At 40.8% G+C, this 19,012-nt stretch overlaps 1 protein-coding gene across 1 annotated transcript in view; it reads right to left on the bottom strand.

The window, feature by feature from the left end:
- The window catches only part of SLC35F1 (solute carrier family 35 member F1), a 254,425-nt gene that overhangs the window by 109,849 nt on the left and 125,564 nt on the right, over positions 1-19,012 (bottom strand). The window contains exon 6 of the mRNA XM_035900698.1: positions 1,951-2,126. Coding sequence (XP_035756591.1) covers positions 1,951-2,126 — 176 coding nt within the window. The remainder of the gene's footprint in view (positions 1-1,950; positions 2,127-19,012) is intronic.

Here is a 19,012-nt window from a genome sequence, read left to right as displayed (position 1 = left end):
CAAACCCATCGTTCTTTTTTTTGACAGCTCTTTTTCCAGACTATTCCATGGGTGTGCTTTACGTTCTGCTCTGGCTGTTTGTATGGTCCGTATTCAAGCACAGGCCCCTTCAAACACCTTCCCCAACCCTCCTCTTGTCCAGAAAATATTTCTCACATATCCCTAACAGTTTCCCCATTTGCTTCCCAAACCTATCTTACTGGCACGACAGATAGCTCTGACAAACTCTCTTTAGTCCACCACTACATTTTTAAACAGAGTCAGAAAATTATTTATAAATTACAGTTTTAATACATATTTTTGTATGTGTAAAACAGAGTGCCTGGTTGCATTTTTGAAATGTCGATATATACCAGGTGTCAAACATTATTCTAAATAAACCCCTGTAATGCACAGCAGTATGCTGGCCCATATATCCTTTCAAAAGCTAGCATTTTCAAAAAAGTAAAATCTATTTAAAAATCATAGGGACTTGGCTTCCAAGTATCTAAATCAGTCCCAAGAAGGACATTTCTGGGACAGAACTTGTGAACATCTAGGCAATCCTACACTCAGAAGATTTATTTTTAAACACAGTTCTCCAGAAAGATGCTACTAATAAACGTTTTAAGCCTTTTGCAGAGCAAAGCATGTGGTGATGTTTCCCCCTACACAAAGTGAAAAACCAAGACAGCGAAGCACTGCCTGAGCAATCTCTCATTATACAAGAGCTGACACTTCCTCCGCAGATTGGCCTTCATCGCTTCTGGAGACCAACGTCTATAAAACTTAAGTTGTAATACATTTAAGCACTTTGTGCTGGAGCACAGTGGTATATTTCTGACTGTTCAATTTTTGCATGGAAATGAATTCCTTGCTGTTTTGGAACACTTTATAGTACTGTATCACAAGACTGTACTACGAGTGAAGAGCTTCAGCTTCAGGGTTGTTCCCAAATCATTAAAAGATGTGACATGAAAGAACAATCCAAAAATATTTGTTCCTGTAAGAAAACGTGAACCTCTCAGTATGCTAATAAATGTACCATGGCCTAATACATTTTGTAGGTCTTTTCCTCCCTATGTCAAGAGAGCCAAGTCAGGAAAGCACATTATATTTTTGCTCTTTTATTGTGCTTCTAATCCATGTGTTCTGTGAAGGTGAATAAATAAAACGATTACCAAAAAAAGAGTGGGTGAGAAATGTACTTAAATGCATTCACCTCCCACATCTCATCTAGACATGAAATCTCAAAGAAGGGAGGGATGGGCAGGAAAGGCACAAAACTCCTTATATTATATATAGGCTGTCAAACAGAGGAGCATTTGATACACGGTACTAAAGCATACCATAATATATTTTTCACTTTGGAGGTCAGATTGGTTGCACAGGTCCTGTTGCAAAGCAGTGGCAGGACTGCAGAGCTGCTTTGCCCACACAGCACCTCGAATTCCCTCCCTTTATCTCCTACTTCCCAATGGTTAAAAATTGGATGCTATTTTTTTCTAACAACAGGTGAACTATTGAATTGCCTTGATCAGCAACTAAAACTAGCAAGCTCTTCTTTGCTTGCATCTGAGCTCTCCCTAGCCTACGTAAGATGCAATGCACACTAACATTTCCAAGACAGACATGCACTCAAATCCAAAGTGAACCTTGAGTCTGTGGTTGTGGTGCCAGGGAGGAGGGTGAAAGAGCAGCATTCTCATGAAAACAGTTAGGAAGTGAAAAGCACTGAAGTTCCTTTTTTGCTTTGCTTTTTGTACCACTACCCTCGGTACCTACTTCCTCATTCTTTGCTAATGAAGACTTGTTGGGGTTTTTTTAGTTTACCCAATATGTATTACTAAGTAATGTAAATATGTAGCAAATGTTAATGGGATATATGTCTAAATCACATTGCTTGTTGTTGTTCTGCAAAAGCCTTTATCCTCGCTGTTTTCTACAAAACAGTTTCAGAGAGGCACTTACCTTGCCTGACAGCCAGTGTTGTTGTGTAGACCAAGAATAGAAGGATGTAATTGAGGAAGCTCTGAAAAACAGGTGTGTTGGCATGGAAATCTTCCGACAAATACTTGCTCGTGAGACCAATGCCACAGATAAGGAGGGAGAGTACCTGGCCAAGCGCCACAGACAGCAAGAGATCCCTAAAAGGAATGAGAAAAACACAGACATAAAACACTCAGCCCCCTTGCCAAGGAGGAAATGCTCAACCTCCTCCAGGAATCATGTTCGACAGTGCTGAGACACAGGACGAAATGCGATGCTTCAGTCAATGAGGGGTCTGCTGGGTGTAGCCGACATAATGTTTGCATTATTTCTGCTCTTATCACGGCCATAAACATTGCCCAAACACAGTAGCTTTTATTCACATATTAAGCAACAGCAGATGGTACATCTCTACCATTTAATTTCACGTTTCAGATTTCACAAAGGATAACTCAACCAAAACACAGCACTTCTTCCTTCAAGCACCTTCCCTAACAGAAAGACACAGGAGTATCATTCAGACAGAGCAGGAATCACAGCTCTTCCAGGACTTAGCAGCCCCAGAGAAAAATCAGAGAAAGGATTCTATTGTGTTTCATCACGAACATGAATTTCCTTCCCCTCATTTCATTTCCATTTCATCATATAAACCATTCTTTCCATCTATTCTGCAAATACATGTATCTTTTTCATCTTTGTCACCGCATACTTCCCCTTCTGTTTGGCAGGAGCGGGAGGTTCCACTTTTTCCCTTCCTGTCTCCTTCTGGTTCTTAAAAATGTATTTTCTGGTTTGCTTTCTTGCTTTAATCTGTTTTTCTTGACTTCGATCTCCAGTCTCCTCTGCATTCACCTATTACAACATTCCCCATTCTTTCTCCCCACAGGACTCCGATAGTTGCTCCTTTTGTGCGTTTTCTCTGTCTTCCTATAGTTTTTTCCTCTTTACTCAAGAAACTGCTATATCTGAAAGCCCACCCTTTTACAGCTTATATTATTTTTTATATTCTTTCTTCAGTCTTCTCAGGGAAGACTCAGTCTTCTCTCTCTTTTCCCTTCGAAATATCTTTCTCTCTTTTACTCTTCTCTCAAAACTGTATTATCTAACCGCACAGCCCAGCTCAGCTCGAACAATCCTCCCTTTCCAATTTTTGCCACAGGACCTCCCATACCCACAGCACAGGAATATGTACATTTTTAAATTACCCTTAAGAGGTTTACCAGGTTCCCCATGTGTCAGCACTTTTGTGCTGACCAGGCCTGCTCCACAGCTTCTTCATGCAGAGAAGCATAAAACACAAAAGGTGCAAGCACGACAACTGCAAGGGAGAGCGAAAGGACATCGGAAAGGGACATTTAGTCCAAGCCTGGCTGGCTGCCGCTGTCAGTGTCACCAGGACCTAGAAAAGAGGAGCTGTAGGTCCCTCGGAGAACCCACAGAGGAGACGGGAAGGTGGGAGGGAAGGATGCTCTGCAATGTCCAATTAGAGCCTGGTATGAGGAAAGGGGATTAGGCAATCCTAAGGGAGGAGAGGAAGGAGGGCAGCACTCTGCTCAGCTGTAACCATATTTCACGTGTGCTCTCCTCTGCCAGACGGTTAAAAAACCGAATTGCTTCAAGGCCGCTTTGCTTTCCCTGACAGATTTCCCTGACCTTGGCTATGCGTATTCAGCAGCAATGAGCATCTGTGCTCCCGCAACAACTTTCCTGGTAAACTCAAGTGTCAAATTTGTTTTCCTTTTTCTCATAAACAATCCTCCCACTAATGTGTCTCTGTGTCAGTCATGGCGTGACTCAACCAAACAGACACGGGGAAGCACGGGAGGCTGGGTAGTTATGTTCAGCTAAACATACCTCACTGACAAACAGCCTGACACAGAGCGTAAGAGAACAAACTTTATTGTGCTAAACCCCGTGTTTTGACGGGAGACTGCTGGATAAGTAGCAAGTAAGGCTCCACAGCTGCTGCCTCCACTTTCACATTATTCACTCTACTGTGAAACATAACCATGGGAAACAAACATGTTCCACGGAGATGACATCTGAGACTACGATGCGAATGCTGCCAAAACTACGGATCTTCAGTTCGTGCCATTACCTGCTATGCTGTTGACACAGAATAGGAAATTTGAACAGTGACTGCAATTTAAATCCCCATATTCATCTTGTAAACTTGTTTACAGTCCTTCGTTTAGCTGGACAGTGTTTCCTATGTCCTTCTCCTCCAATGAAATTTCACACAGGGCTGTCCTCTTGCCTACTGCCATTTTTGTAGTTTTATTTCATTAGGAAATTAAATGTTTGCAAATCTGTATCTCTAAATGTGTTGCCTGCTTTACACGGGATGCAGGCCGTTATTAGCTCTTCTCTGTATCTCAGCTATGCCCAAGAGCGAATGTTGTATCACATCCATTGTGGGACTGCATCTGTTCTAGAAAGAAGCATCTTGGATCCTACTTAGATTTACAGAAAGCTAAATATATTCTCACTCATGAAAGGATTTTCCCATAATATATGCCTTGCTCCATATGGCAGTTAGCTGGTGGACATCACTAATTAATTGTTACATTTTTTCAGACTGGTGGGAAGTTTGATGTGCTCTTATAAAAGGCATAACTTTTTTTATCTCAGCTCTCTATATTCAGGTGTGTCAACAGGTCTAACCAGGCAGTACCTACCTCTGTATTAAAAAACAACCAACAAAAAATTAAAAACACCAGGTAATTTTTTAAGGCTGTATGTGATAACTATAGCCCTCTCTGGAGTACATTTTGATTCTGTCACTGCCATTTTGCAATTTATAAAACAGACATATTTTTTCATAGTTGATTCTTTGGCAAGACATTTAATCACATCTACAAGTGCCAGTTTTCCTAAAGAGTTCAAGCAGCTGTCTACAACCTTTTATTTATTTTTATATATATATTTATATATATATCTCCTGTCCTCAGCTTCTGTATTTTACATTTCATAAACATACAAACAAGAAGGTAACTTAAGGTAATTCAAATTTTATGGTCTTCTTCCGAAGAAGTCATTTAGAATAGCTTTCTATGTCTTCTGTCAGTTACAAAATATGTCAAAAATTCCATTCACTACGGTATTACCGAAGTCATCAATGAAGACAAAGGATAATTAGGAGTTCAGTAAAACCAGACATGGACAAGAATCAAGACTATGAACATGAACACCTCCAAGTGACAGAACAGAATCATAGAATCATTTTGGTTGGAAAAGACCTTTAAGGTCATCAAATCCAACCGTTGACCTAACCTTGCCATCCCACCATTAAACCACGTCCCTAAGTCTGTAGATAAAGGTAGGATGTGGATCAGAGTATAATCTCTGTAGCTTGAAATAGCCTTTAAGTAAAAATTGCCTTTTGGATAATAACAGAATGTAAAAAATGCAGAAAACTACTTTGTGGAAGACCAGTGCAAGTAGTACTGTCAATGTCATCAGCTTTCAAAACACTGACTGTATAAATGATATTGAATACGTACAGCTTGTCTCTGATTTTTGCACACATTTGGTATTTTTAATTATGTAAGAAAACTCATTCTTAAATCAATCTGTTGTGTTCCTCCTACAGTCAGAACTTAGTTAAACATTTCACAGATGACATACGACATAGAAAGATACATCTCTCCTTTTGTTCTTATCTTGTCAGTGCAAAGAGTAGCGTAAGTTAGGAGTTTAAGCAGAACTAATTCAAACGTCCATGAAGTGCTCAGACTTCAAGCAAAGATGATCCATTTTATACAGTATAGTTATTCCTAAGAACGTTCATGCCCACATTGACTCTCCTGCCATCCCTAAAGATATGTCCGCTACAGACAGGAATGACACATAGTGGCACAGAAGTTTTGGTATGCTCCCCTTCTCTCATTGGCGTAGGCTGCAACGGACACTAACCACTACCATGGAAAACAAGTGACATGAATAAATAAGAGAAACCAAAGCACAAGATCAATAAAATGCTGATTTTTGCCTTGGGTGAAGAGGACAACTCATCTCTCTCCAAGCAGAAAAGTAGAAACAAATCTTAAACTATTTGTTTTAATTAGTGACAATGTCAGCAGCAACAAAGAATAATACCGTGTTTGGATAACTCTAATAGCCAATGCCAGATACCTGAGTTTTACAGAAAATGCCTGATAGCATTATCTGTATTTCATTTTTCCTGCCAACAATGGTCTAATAATAGAAGAGTCTTAGCTCCTGAGCCTTTAATACCTGGATAAGAATAATAAAATACACATTCTTTTTTAAGAAGCAGCAGTAAGACAACATTGAAAAGAAGCTTTCAACAGCTGTGGAAAACCTACTACTTCCTTTAGACAGAGCAAAAAGCAACTCACTCACTGCTGTCGTCTCCAGCACTCATACTAAATATCATAATACTGTTGAAATACGCAATATGGCTCCTATCTGCAACACTTCCCCTTTTGGTTTTCATACCCTCCACCACTCAAAGACGAGCACAAAGGATGATTTCTTCCCTAAGCCGTTGGTCTATCTTGCTGGCTTCAGTAGTACATTCATTCACTGAGGAAGCAACATTCATTCATACCTTGAAGAAAAGCTGTATGGGTTGAGGGCCTTCAAAAAGAACACCAAAAAGTGGCTCACTCCAAAAGTGTTATAAAAGTGAGGTTTTCTGCCTTTCGGGGTCCGATTTCTCTTTAGGTAAGTGCTATTCCATTTCTCCACTTGTATTCTATTCAAATCAAAATAAAGCAATTCTTCAAAAATCCCATTTTCCCTCACTAAAGTCAACAGCATCTTCTCAAGCCCAGTTAAAACAGGGGAAGATCTTCAGCTTGTCTCTAAACTTTGATCTCATAGAATCATAGAATCATTTAGGTTGGAAAAGACCCTTAAGCTCATCGAGTCCAACTGTAAACGTAACACTGCCAAGTCCACCACTAAACCATGTCCCTAAACGCCACATCATCTACCCATCTTTTAAATACCTCCAGTGCTGGTGACTCAAACCACCTCCCTGGGCAGCCCATTCCAGTGCCTGATAACCCCTTCAGTGATTAAATTTTTTCTAATATCTGATCTAAACCTCTCCTGGTGCAACTTGAGGCCATTTCCTCTTGTCACTAATACAGAGCAAATAGAAGACATTCTTCTCCTGTAAACCACCAATTTAAGGCCTGCTCCTTGAATTTTTTTTTTTCTTGAATTAAAATCCTGCATTGGAACCAATCAACTTCATTTCACTGTAGCCACACTTGTTAGTTAATCTGTCCAATGCTTCCTACTGAGTCAGATGGGTATTATGAAGTTAGAAGTAGGTCAGAATTACTTCTAAACCTCCAGGTGTCACACTGCTAGGCATCTATCACAAGTTTTTCATGATATCCTAACATAAATTAAACAATATTTTTTTATTGCCTCTTTAGAAGTGGAGCCAGAAGACAAAGCCTCATCTTTGCATTGGGAGCCATTTAATTCTGTTTAAATGCCTGGACTGGTAGTGGCTGTGCATGATTTTTACTTGCTCCTTCAGGCATATGGAAATTCCTGTCGCTTGAGTTTCTCCTTGTTTATCAGCCATGATAAAGCCATAAACTTCTGAAGGCATTCTCATACCAAAGAACTCTGAAGCTTGTGCTTGGTTCCTAGCACATACCCACTAGGCATGATACAAAGTACCAAACAGCTATTCTCAGGTTCTCCTGTAATTATTTTTCATAAACGTAAAACATTTAGCTTTGACTATTAGTTCATTTCCATGTCCTCCCCAGAACATTAAAACACCATTCACAACACAAAATCAATGCAGTGCAACATTCAGAAGGGGCCACACAATCACAGCTGCTGTATGCTGGAGAATCAATGACATGCAAAGGGTGACCAAGTGATTTAAACATTCCGGCCTGTTTTATTCTGATGCTAAATCCTGTTTTAAAGCACTCATCATGTCAGTTTTCTTTTAGCTTGATTGCTTTCCCTCCTCTCTTTTGTACTTTATTTGGTCTCTTTCCACCGATAGGTCCCCACTGCATCAGCTAAAAGTACCTCAGAGGGTAAAGAACAGATGCTACCGCTACTTTTAATTTCTAGCATGAGGTGTGTTAATCCTTCAGCATGCCACAGCCTCCAGCAGACGAGAGATTAGCAGTCTGTTTCCTGAGCTGAGATTTCACCAGAGGAACACATCTGTAAAGGCTGCTCCATAGCACTGTTAGACTGGGCCTGCAGGCAGGACCACTCTTTCTCCGTGATGGCAATGACTGCTATATAGAGTTATTGCTCCAAATGTTCCAGGCGTGTATTTAAAAAAAGAAAAAACCAGATACACTTCATTTAGAGACTGATTACTGCTATGCCATAGCAAAGTTGATGATGTCTGTCACAGCACTGTGATTTTGCCAAGCTTCTTCACTTGAGTGCATTTTAGTGTGTTTCTGTAAAAGCATAAGGAAAAATAAAACAAGGTCTTAAAAAATGTACTTTGATTCAAAGTGAGCTGAAGTTATGCCCCTGTATGAATCCAGTCAAATTTATTTAAATCCTTAAAGGTAGATGTGGAATCTTACCTTAACCCCCTATCCCACCTACAGAAGTGTTGACACATGTTACCGTAGGAAAAGTAGGAATGGCACATGTGTCAAAACCTCCAATGCCAACACCACACACACACACACACCCCACCTGAGGATGTAGCTGCTTCCACTGGGGCCGAGTTCTTAAGTTCCTACCCCAGCCTGCACTTGAATGGCTGCTCAGTGAGGACATGGGCATTACTTGCATGTTTTGCTGTTAGTGCTTAAAGCACACACAGGCAGCTTGTGAAAGACTAAATTAACAAGATTTGGTAAAACTGCTTTTTCATGACAATCAATTGAGCTGTCATAGAAAGCTAAAGCTGCAGATTTTCTGATAGGTCTTAAGCATATGAAGCTTCTTATTACTCCTGCATTGCTCTGAAATCGATTGCGTCTAGAGAACATGATTCTACACTAATTTTGCACAGAAACTTATCTTTTCTTATTTTCCTGTTATTCTGAGATGTCTGTTACACAGGGGAGAAATTCTACAAGTTGGTACATGCAACCCTTCCCTCCTCTCTGCCTCTTTCAACAAGGTAAGGATCGCAGCAAGTATCTTCTATTAATGCATCAAAGCTGCTTTAGAGCAATTTACAGAAGTAGACATAATATTCTATAATAAAATGTTCATAGCACTAAAGAGCAACCAAGTTCCCCCACATATATACTGATAATAACACCTCTGGCACATGTACCACATTTTTTCCATTAGACACCTACTCCCATAGTGTACATTCTCCATGATCATGCTAGATGATGTCTCAAGAAAATATAATGCTCTTGAAGGTCTAAACGAAAGATTTTTTTTAATATTTCTGGTAAGGAAGAACAAATCAACCTAAAATATTTTCAGAATATAAGCAACAAGCTGTCATTGAACAGTGAAATACCAAAGCCTGAATCCCAGATAAACTCATATGCTGCATTAGAATATGAATAACTCTAATATTAATGTAAGAATCAGAGTGTGAAACCCACACAACACCAAGCCTATCCATCACTTAATTCCTACTGAGCCTTTATTTTGAAATCTTCAGTCACATTTAAAAGATCTATACGCTTTCTACTGGATCTTGGCACAAAGGGTGAATTTTCTACATGGTGACTTGCAGAGTACCTCAAGCTCCCACTGATGCTCAAAAGAAATGAAGATTCTCTGCAGCATCTTGAGAGGATTAGCTCTTTATTTTCCAAACATGAACACTTTAGTCTCTTTAGAAGAGGACAGCTCTGTGGACTCCACACATCTCAAATCTGCAGGCTGGTCTGAAAAGCTGCAGGCCTTGACACCCTCAGCCTATTTTTGAAGGAAAAGCCAGCAGAAGAGTAAAACACTACGCAGGAGTTCCTCATCCAATTTCTGCTCTGTATCCCAACTAAGAAAAAAAAAAACCACCTTTTTTTTTTTTAAACCAAGGCTTTGAGCCCTTCTAGGTGGGCCCCAAGTACAAAATTAATTCCTTCTCACTGCAGTCAAAAGTCATTAGGCATTAAGCTGAGGAGAGGAGGGGAGCTCTGCACCTTCTTGGTCTCATCACCCTTTCTTGCCACCTCCTCAGCTCTCCACCATGTCCTTATTTGCCCTGTGGCTCTGGACCAAACCTTACAGATATTTCCTCAGTGGAGCGAAGCTCCGTATTGCATGGTATTAGCTGTATCTGCATGTTCCCAGTTACCCATGACACGCCCATAACAAGTCACTGACTTGGATGGACCCCAAAGGAGTGAAGTGGGGTTGGCTTTGCCTTCCCCCTTGCTGTGGGGACAGCAAGGCTTGAGCAGGCAGAGGAGAGTCACCGTGTGAAGCCGAGGGATGGCCCTGAGGAGCAGAGAAGGGACAGCCAGACCTGGCCACGCGGCTGGTGCTTCCCAAGAGCTGGAGAAGTCCCATCAGCCACTGCGTTGACTGGAAGGATACACTGGGCAGGGGGAGAGCTGCACACATTTCTTATTCTTCTTTTGGCTTTCCTAGTTGCTTCGAGGTTTTTCTATTTAAAGCATTAACATTCTAATTTTTATTCGACTACAGCTGGGCTTGAATTTAAGAGTGTTTTGGGCAAGCTCACTAAACTTCAAGGTCTAGGTACATCCGCCTCAAAGCTGCAGCTGACTCAGGCTCTGCTGCTTTTAAGTGACAGCTTGAGGGACCAGCACAGATTGCTGGCTTCGGATAAAAACAAAGCAGAATCATATTCAGCAAGTCTTGGGAGCCTGGAGCAGTTTCTTAAGATGAGATCTTACTTAATAAATTTCTCAACTCTTGTCTATTGCCAATTACAGAAACTCTTGAAAATGGGTTTCGTTTATTATAAGCTTTTACTCCAAGTTCACACACACACGTGTTCATAAATATGTGTGGTTTACAATTCTTTAATAACAAAGGAAGTGGAATTTTTTAAGACTATTCTTACACGTATAAAACATACCCCTGCACTTAATATTTAGCAATATACTGCTGACACAATCTGCTGTACTGACTATAAGTGCAAAGGCACTACTTTTTTTTTTTATTTTTTAATAAATACATTAAGAAATAGCAAAGGGAAGTGTGGTGACAAAATTTCCACAGTATTATCTTGATGGAGTCCAGTGGTAAATCATTACAGGCAAACTGGAGGTGGTGGGGTGTGCTGTGCAACTTGTTCATAGTCAGCTTCATCCTACCAGTGAGCCAACAAAGAAAAAAAATGTAAGTTTATCCTAAAGACATGCCTAAGTTTTGAATTCCTAATTGAGGAATACAGTACTTTTAAACATGCAACTCTTCTTCCATAATTTTCCAGAAATTAATTCAAAAAGTGAGATTTCCAGTCCTAGAAACAGAATAAGGACTCAAGTATGGATAAAGAGTGAGCTGTAATTCCTCAGGCTGGAACTCCTTATGAAATATGACAGCTGCTGAAAATGCTACATTTTAGCCTATGAAACCTAGGCAGTCATTGGGCTGCTGATCAGTGTTATTTTTATAATTCAAGAAGAAAGCACACAAAGAGATGTCTTTTTATGAGACAGATATTTGTTTTTCCTCTGTTCCAAATGCACCAGTTTGAGCTTTCAGCTTCTGGAGGAAACTGGGATGTGGAAGGACTGACGACTCTCTGTGTCTTTGACAAAAACGAAGTTCTCTGTTGAATTTCCTTAGTTCATCTCATTTGCAGTAGTTTTCATGCCTGAGGCTTGGGACATTATACACACAGTGATGAATATCTTTAGATAATATGAGAAACAGTTTTAAAAGTTTCAGTTCAGTTAAGACCATCATTAGCTCCCAGTTTCCTCAGAGATGCTGAGAGCCTACAGTAATAGACCAGGATGATTCCCAGCATCAAGAAAAATAGCTCACTAGTGCCTTGAGAAGTACAACATCACTTCTTATTGCTCTCTTGCCATTACTGTACAGTGCTAATACAGTTTAAACTCATGGGGGTTTATGGACTAAGCTACTGAGAGACAGTTGATAAAGGAGGAGGTGAAAAGCATTACAGCTCCTGCTATACCCCTGCCACTGATAAGCCAATCTTGATCGAACGCTCTGATGGAAAACAAGTTTAAATGACTCAAGATTCCTCAAGTGATAGATGCTACTGTAACTTAATTCAGTGTTGTCAGAAACAAGAAGTATGTGCTTGGAAAATGAGGTAGAGTTCCTAGAAAATGGTATGGATGATGGTATGATGGATGATTTCAGATTTTTCCTGATGCTCCTGAAAACTGCAGAAGTTGTTCCTGAATTTCTGTCCCTGTAATATGCATAACTCTAAGCATATACCCTCCTGTACTGGCTGTGCATCTACAATTAGGCACCTAAAGCAATAATAGTTTATTTGTTTCTCCAATACAATTAGAGGTTAAAAAAGCGGCAGGTACAAATACTGAAAGTGCAAAGGTGCATCCATGAAGATCGTGGCTGGCTTTTGGAGAACTGGAACTACTGGTTCAATTATTACAAGATGTAAAATTTTTTCTTTTTTTTTTTTTTTATCTCAGCACATCTGAAAAATGCAGATATTAAATAACAATAATTTTCCATTCTAGACAGCATTTAATATCTAATGCAAAAGTTCAATTTAAAAATCAAATTGATCTGCCTGGCTTTTACAAAATATTTTGCTTGGCTAAAACTAACTATTTATAATTCTTCAGAACACAACTCTTTTCTTTGCAACTTTTCTGGAACTTATCAATGATGTTTTCAATAACACAGAAACACATAAACATTGAAAAATCACTCCTTCAGTGGGCCACGTTTTCTCCCCAAGTAGCTATGTGCAATTCCCATAAATTTGAATCTTCTTGACAGTAAGTTCCAACTATCATCTACATGCTTAAAACACCTAAAAGAAACCTTAAGAAAAATGTCCTTAAATTGGCCCCTGCGTATTGGAACCTGTGCATATGGGTGCATATTGCACCCCTGGTATAGAAAGACAGAGGATACCCACATCAGCATTTCACTGAAGGCGGCACTAAGCCACTTCACACTTTCCCACATCTCCAGCTTCTTCAAAGGAGAGATGCTCGTGTGCCTGTGGCTTATTCTGACTTCGACTCTTCAAGGCCCTGACCTTCTTTCACTGTTTCCCACGTGTGTGTTCGTATCACTGCTGCCTCGTTCTGCCAGCCCTTCAAGCAGGAGTAATGCTCAAAGTTGCTTGCTCATGGATATTATGACAAATGCAAGGAGATTAAAATTTTATGCATTTTTTTCCCCCAACAATTCTTTAAAGTGTGGAGGCCAGGATTTTTCCCTTTGGGGTGTTTTTCTCTACCCTCTTCTTGCCTGTGACGCCTACATACTTAGTTTCATGGTGGCATAACTTCATTAAGGAGGAACAGAAAACACCACCATCGGATTCACCTCTAATACGGTGAATATTCACCTTGACAGGAGGTAGAATTTATGAGTTCAAGTCCTCAGAATGAGACCACTGAAGCCACATAGGCAAACAATTTAAGGGTTCAGCTGTTTCACAGAGTCGGGTATCACCTTCTGGAAAGGAAAGAATTTTGTGCTCCAGCTCCAGAGGAACTGTGGAAGCACAGCTAGAGAGTGAATTCCTGGCTTAGGTAGGTGACTAAACCAGAACTGCAGCAATGAGAGATTTCAGTAGGCTAAACCCTTCCCGGCCCGGCTGGTTTCCCTTAATAGGGAATTACGGTGCTTAACTCAGGCTTACAAATTCTGCTGCAAGAGCTATTATGTAAAAATTATGGTAACAAAGCTCAACATCACCATCTCCATATCCCTTTGAGTATCTGGACAAAGTCAATACTTTAGGGATGGGAATGAATTTGAGTGCCCTGTTTACAGACTTGAAAGGTGTTGAATTTTATTCTATGTCTGCTACTGGTCCTTTCTAACAACAAGGTCCCTCTAAGGCATTTCAAGCTGGGTGCCCAGAACTGACGCAGCGATAACCCATAGTTGCTTTCATGCAGTTGCTCTGCCTTTCTACTTCTGTGATACCACAGGCCTGCAGGAAAGGAAGCACTCAGTGAAAGGGGCCACTGCAACGCCAGCCTCCTCAAAGGGATGTGGAGAGCAAGTACTCCTCCTTCTCCTTCTCCTTGCTTTTGCTGTTTGCTCACTACACAGCAGTGACAGCCATTACCCAGCCAAAACTACATGGGAAACCCAAACTTCTGCATCTGTGTTTAGATTTCTATTCCATATAATTCAAAAAGAAAAAATATACTGTGAGCAGAAATTACAACTGGAGAAAATTCACCTTCTGCTAAATGGAAAGTCCAGCCATCTGCAACGCGAAGTTCTTCGTTTTTAGGTATGAGTGCAATGGTTCTGGCTTACTGCTCTACCCTCAGGCTCCACAATAAATCTCCCTTCCTCTCTTCCTTTCAATTCGGTGAAACAGCATGACTGCCTCTGTCAACACTGTACATTTACTACAGATCTGACACACAATGATGGAACAGGCTCAGCTGAAAAAACGTAAAGGCACTGATCTCTTTTTTGCTCGTTTTAATAGACTTTAAAATTGCAAGGTGTTTGCAATTAAAAAAAAACCAAACCTGGAAGTGATCTGGGAAAGTGCCAGCTGCAGATTTTTAGAGGGTCAGGACAGAGAAATTCCTGGCCTAAGGGATCCTGCTGTCATGCCAAATATATGACCAAAGCCACCAATGACCTAAACTATGAGAACGATGACTCACTTAAAGTAAAATGAAACCTGTGAAGAAAGGGGACCTACAACGTCCTCTTGCAGGAGATAAAGAGTCTGACATTTCGACAGAGCATTGATCTGCCTATGCTCCCTGCCTCCCAGGTTGCTTTACTGCAATTTCTTCACAATATTAGCATTGATATTTTGGATACGCCAGAAAAGAAAAGAAAACTCAATCACGTATGACAGATTTTCCCTAGTGGGATTTGAGTATAATTTTGCCTTCCCACACTGAACTGTGGGGTCACAAGAAGGCAACAAGGGGGCTGTAAACAGGCCACTGAGGGTCTCCTTAGTGTGTGTGGCTCATATGCCATCTCATTCCCATACACAGGGTGGTGGCAAGCCAAAATGCACTCCTCAGCCAGGAGAACATGGATCAGAGTCGACGTCCAGCTGCAGTAAATGAGATGAGCCTCACGAGGCTTTCCCAGTTTATGCTGGGAAGTTAATCAGCAGCACGCTACTCTCCTGACGGCGGCAGGTACGAAGGAGACATAGCTCTGTTCTTCCCCTAATCCTTCAGGTGTGCCAGCCCCCCCATCCCCAGCACTGGAACGTGGCGCTCCTGTATTATCCCCCAGGTTGCTCTGCATGTAGCGCTTCACCGGCAGCACTCGTGTTGGTTCACCCTCATGTGCATGGATCAGAGAGCAGCCTGCACAAGCTGAAACTGCCCTCTGTGGCAGTGTGCTTCCCCCCACCCCAACCTTTTCCCATAACCCTGCTCAAGCAATAACCACCTGTGAAGGTTGTGACAGATGCGTCTGGTCATGATGGATGCATCCAAGTCAAAGGGGATTCAGAGGAAACAGATAACAACACAATAGCCAATGGCTAATTTATGGCAATGGGCCCACCTAACCACCGTGCTGGTCAATGTCTGACTCAAGCCAAATTTGGAAGAAACTTAGCATCTGCAGTTAGTATGTAAATATGACTATGAGTCAATCATCTTACCCCCATAAATAGTGAGCAGCCCAAAAGCCTTTTGAGCCCTCCTGCACAGCAGCGGGCTGCACGCCAGGATCGCTGCATGAGCAGGGACGCCTCTCAAGGTTACTCCTTGAGGCTGAGAGATTCCTTGCTGCAACAGATTCTCAGTAAGTGACTAACAGCATGCTAAACTCTGAAACCTTAGCTAAGTGATATAAAGGATTGATTGCACATACATAATCCTTTAGACATAAACTGTTGACCAAGTCTGGGACTAGGATTAGATCCAGCCGCACCTAGACTCCTCTCTGAGGAAGGAGTTTAGAAAGCAAGGGGGTCCTTTCTGAACCTCATGACCCAAGGGGAGGGTCTCCCTGACAGCTTTGTCTGACCCTGTCCTCTATGCAGTAAATAACCAAGTGTACCTTGCCATCGAACCTTGTTAAACCATCATTGCATTTACCACTGAACTCTGTTAACTCACTCGTTTAAAACAATAAACTATTTTTGCTTCTCTCTCACTCCATCTGCGACACCCTCTGAAGAAGCTTGTCTTCTGTGAAGACAGCCATGGAGGATGCCATTCCATCAAAATGATGGCTTCTCAAAAACAGAATAAAAAGTCCATTGGGGCGCAGGGTGGCTTCCTCACAGACCAACGGCTTTTCTTCCGCAGAGGATCCTTTGCCTCCCAGCCATGCACAAGTGCGGTCCCAACCTTCAGCTGGCAAGTTTATTTTATTTCCCCTCCCAGCAGTTTAGATCTGTGCTTGGAGCAAAGAGAGCAGGGGGTCAGTCTGACAGCTGAAATGAAAAGTGTGAGGAAAAATCAGGGATTAAATCTGTTTCTGTGCACACATGACATTTGAAATACTCTGTTCTAAAGCTTTACACAGCTACTGCTACAAAAATACATGCATAAACCCACTGTTAGCATTAAAAACAAGAAGAAGAATTTCTGTGTTATTCAACAGCATTTGCTCTCCAGAAATCACCCCTCTGAAAGGTGTCTAAGGCTGCAGTTATAACTGAGGGATGAAATCCCAGCCTTAGCTGTCTGTTTTGGAGAGCATTTCAGAATTGAAGTTAGCCATTAAATAGGATTTCACTGTAACAATACACATTTCATTTTCCATTGATGTTTTGGGTTTTTTTCAAGTAAGAAACAAGAGAAATGGAGAAAAGGCAGAAATTCTCCCATAGGCCGCATGAGTGAGTCAAATGACATACCCACCACATACCGCACACGTGCTGGGTTAAGGGATTATATTCATGCAGTCCATACTGCGACGTGATTCTAGGTACCTTACACGTTGCTTTTGAGCAACAAGCACTGGTTAATTTAGGTGTGGAAGGGATTATCTGACAAGGGCCATACGGGGCTGTAAAGCCCCTAAATACTTCATAGGTATAAAAAAATAAATTAGCTTTTAATTTCCTTCCTTAGTTTACTTATGGATTAAACTAAAATTTAACTCACTTTTAATTAAATTACTCTGTAGAGGTCAAATGCTTTTGTTTATAAAGCCTGGTTTGAACACACAGATCCATGTTTATATCCAAGTTAAGTGGGTGAATTCCTGCGGGATCTCCCACCGCCGGTGACCTGAGGCTGAGACGGGGCTCACTGTGACTTGGGAGCTCGCTTTCCTAAGGCCGCTGCACTCACTCCTCAGTTCCCCACACGGAAATTTGGCTGCAGGTCAAAACATCCTGGTGGCCTGCCCAAGCAGGAGTAAGGAAATCCAGAACAAGGCTAAAAAGTTGTTGAGACTTGAGAAATGTAACAAATATGATTTACCCAATGGGACGTCATTCTGCTTTTTCAGATACTGTTCTTTATAAAGAAGATGTATTTTCTTAGGAAGACAGATGGAAAGGACATCATAGAAGACTGTTTGCAGCTGCAAAAACATCTTTGCCCACAAACCCCAAATTTGGCATGACAATGGTCCTTCAAATGTTCAGCTTTACGTGAAATCAATGAGGATGATCTTTTTTCATTGCGACTATTTTCCTATTGCTCCCTAGGTCTTATCACTAGGCCAAGTGCCTGGACAGACATCAGAGGGCTTCACAGGGGAAATTATCTGAACAAAACAGTGGCAGTCAATGAGAAAGTTTTGGTATCAACTGCCATCAAATCATGCCACATTGCTGTTACAGCTTCCATACTGCATGCATCTTATGCAAAAGTATAAGGCTCTTCAAACATGAGAGCAATCAAAGAACCAGATACTATTTTTTGCTAGTTTTTACTTTATGCTGTTGGGAAGTATTAAACTTCACCTCTGTATAGTACACGACTATGTGAGGTACAGAATATCATCCGTATCATGTCAAGGTATATACATAAATATTTTCATGCTCAACTAATATGATTATGTATATGCAGTCATACTTGAGAGATATCATGGGACCATATGAGAGAGATTAATCCTGTAAGTGTGTGCTTGAATGCAATTTATATGCTTTTATTATTTAGTACCTGTGTCAACCACTTAATTTGCCTGCAAATAATTTTCTTATATAATATTAATGAAACATGCTATACTAAAATTCATCAAACTATGCAAATTAGAGATTAGGAAGACTCATTATATCATCAATTTATTCTCTTCTAGTTTGAAACAGTTCAACAGCTGTGGCTTCAGAAACCACTCCTTCAAGAAGAGTATTTCAGTTCAAGAAAGAACATTTGTGGCAGAATGGACAACGCTTTTTCACAGTCAGAAATCAGACTTAAAAATCTGATTTACACTGTGGAGCAACCTACTGATGGGAGTCTAAACTTCATTTCTCTCCTCAAACAAGACTTTGAGAAGGAAGAAATAATAACAACAGTAATATTCATTTCAACATAAACCTTGCACAAAGGTCAATGTTTTTACAGGTCTGTACATATGACATTCTGAGCAAATGTAGATAACGAGATTTATACAATAATAAACCTACAAATTTGTCTGCACAACCTGCTCAAAACAATTCATACCCAAACATGGAGATGGGACTTCTTGGGGTGCTGTGGGGCTGCTGACTCAGCACAGAGAGAGATCAAATCAATAAGAAACATCAAAGTAATCGCTTGTTTAATCTTTGCTAAATTGCTTACTTAAACTTTAGATTAGTCTAATGAATGTCTAGGGCACTCCTGGACTACTCAGTTGGGAGGGTGTATTTCAGAAGGAGTGTCTGGAGGTGAGAATGGCTGGGAATTGGCACTATTGTGACAAGGGGAAGAAACTGCTATGATGAGAACAACCTGTCTACGACGTCCTTGGGGTTCATACTGGGTCTGGCTGGGATAAACTACCTTTATCTCGACCCATGAATTTTTTATCTTACTTTCTGCCCCTGTCC

The sequence above is a fragment of the Egretta garzetta genome, unplaced genomic scaffold, assembly GCF_000687185.1.
Source record: "Egretta garzetta isolate BGI_Z169 unplaced genomic scaffold, ASM68718v1 scaffold18, whole genome shotgun sequence".
NCBI lineage: Eukaryota > Metazoa > Chordata > Aves > Pelecaniformes > Ardeidae > Egretta > Egretta garzetta.
The sequence above is the reverse complement of the archived record's forward strand: the minus strand, read 5'-3'. Positions and strand labels throughout refer to the sequence as shown.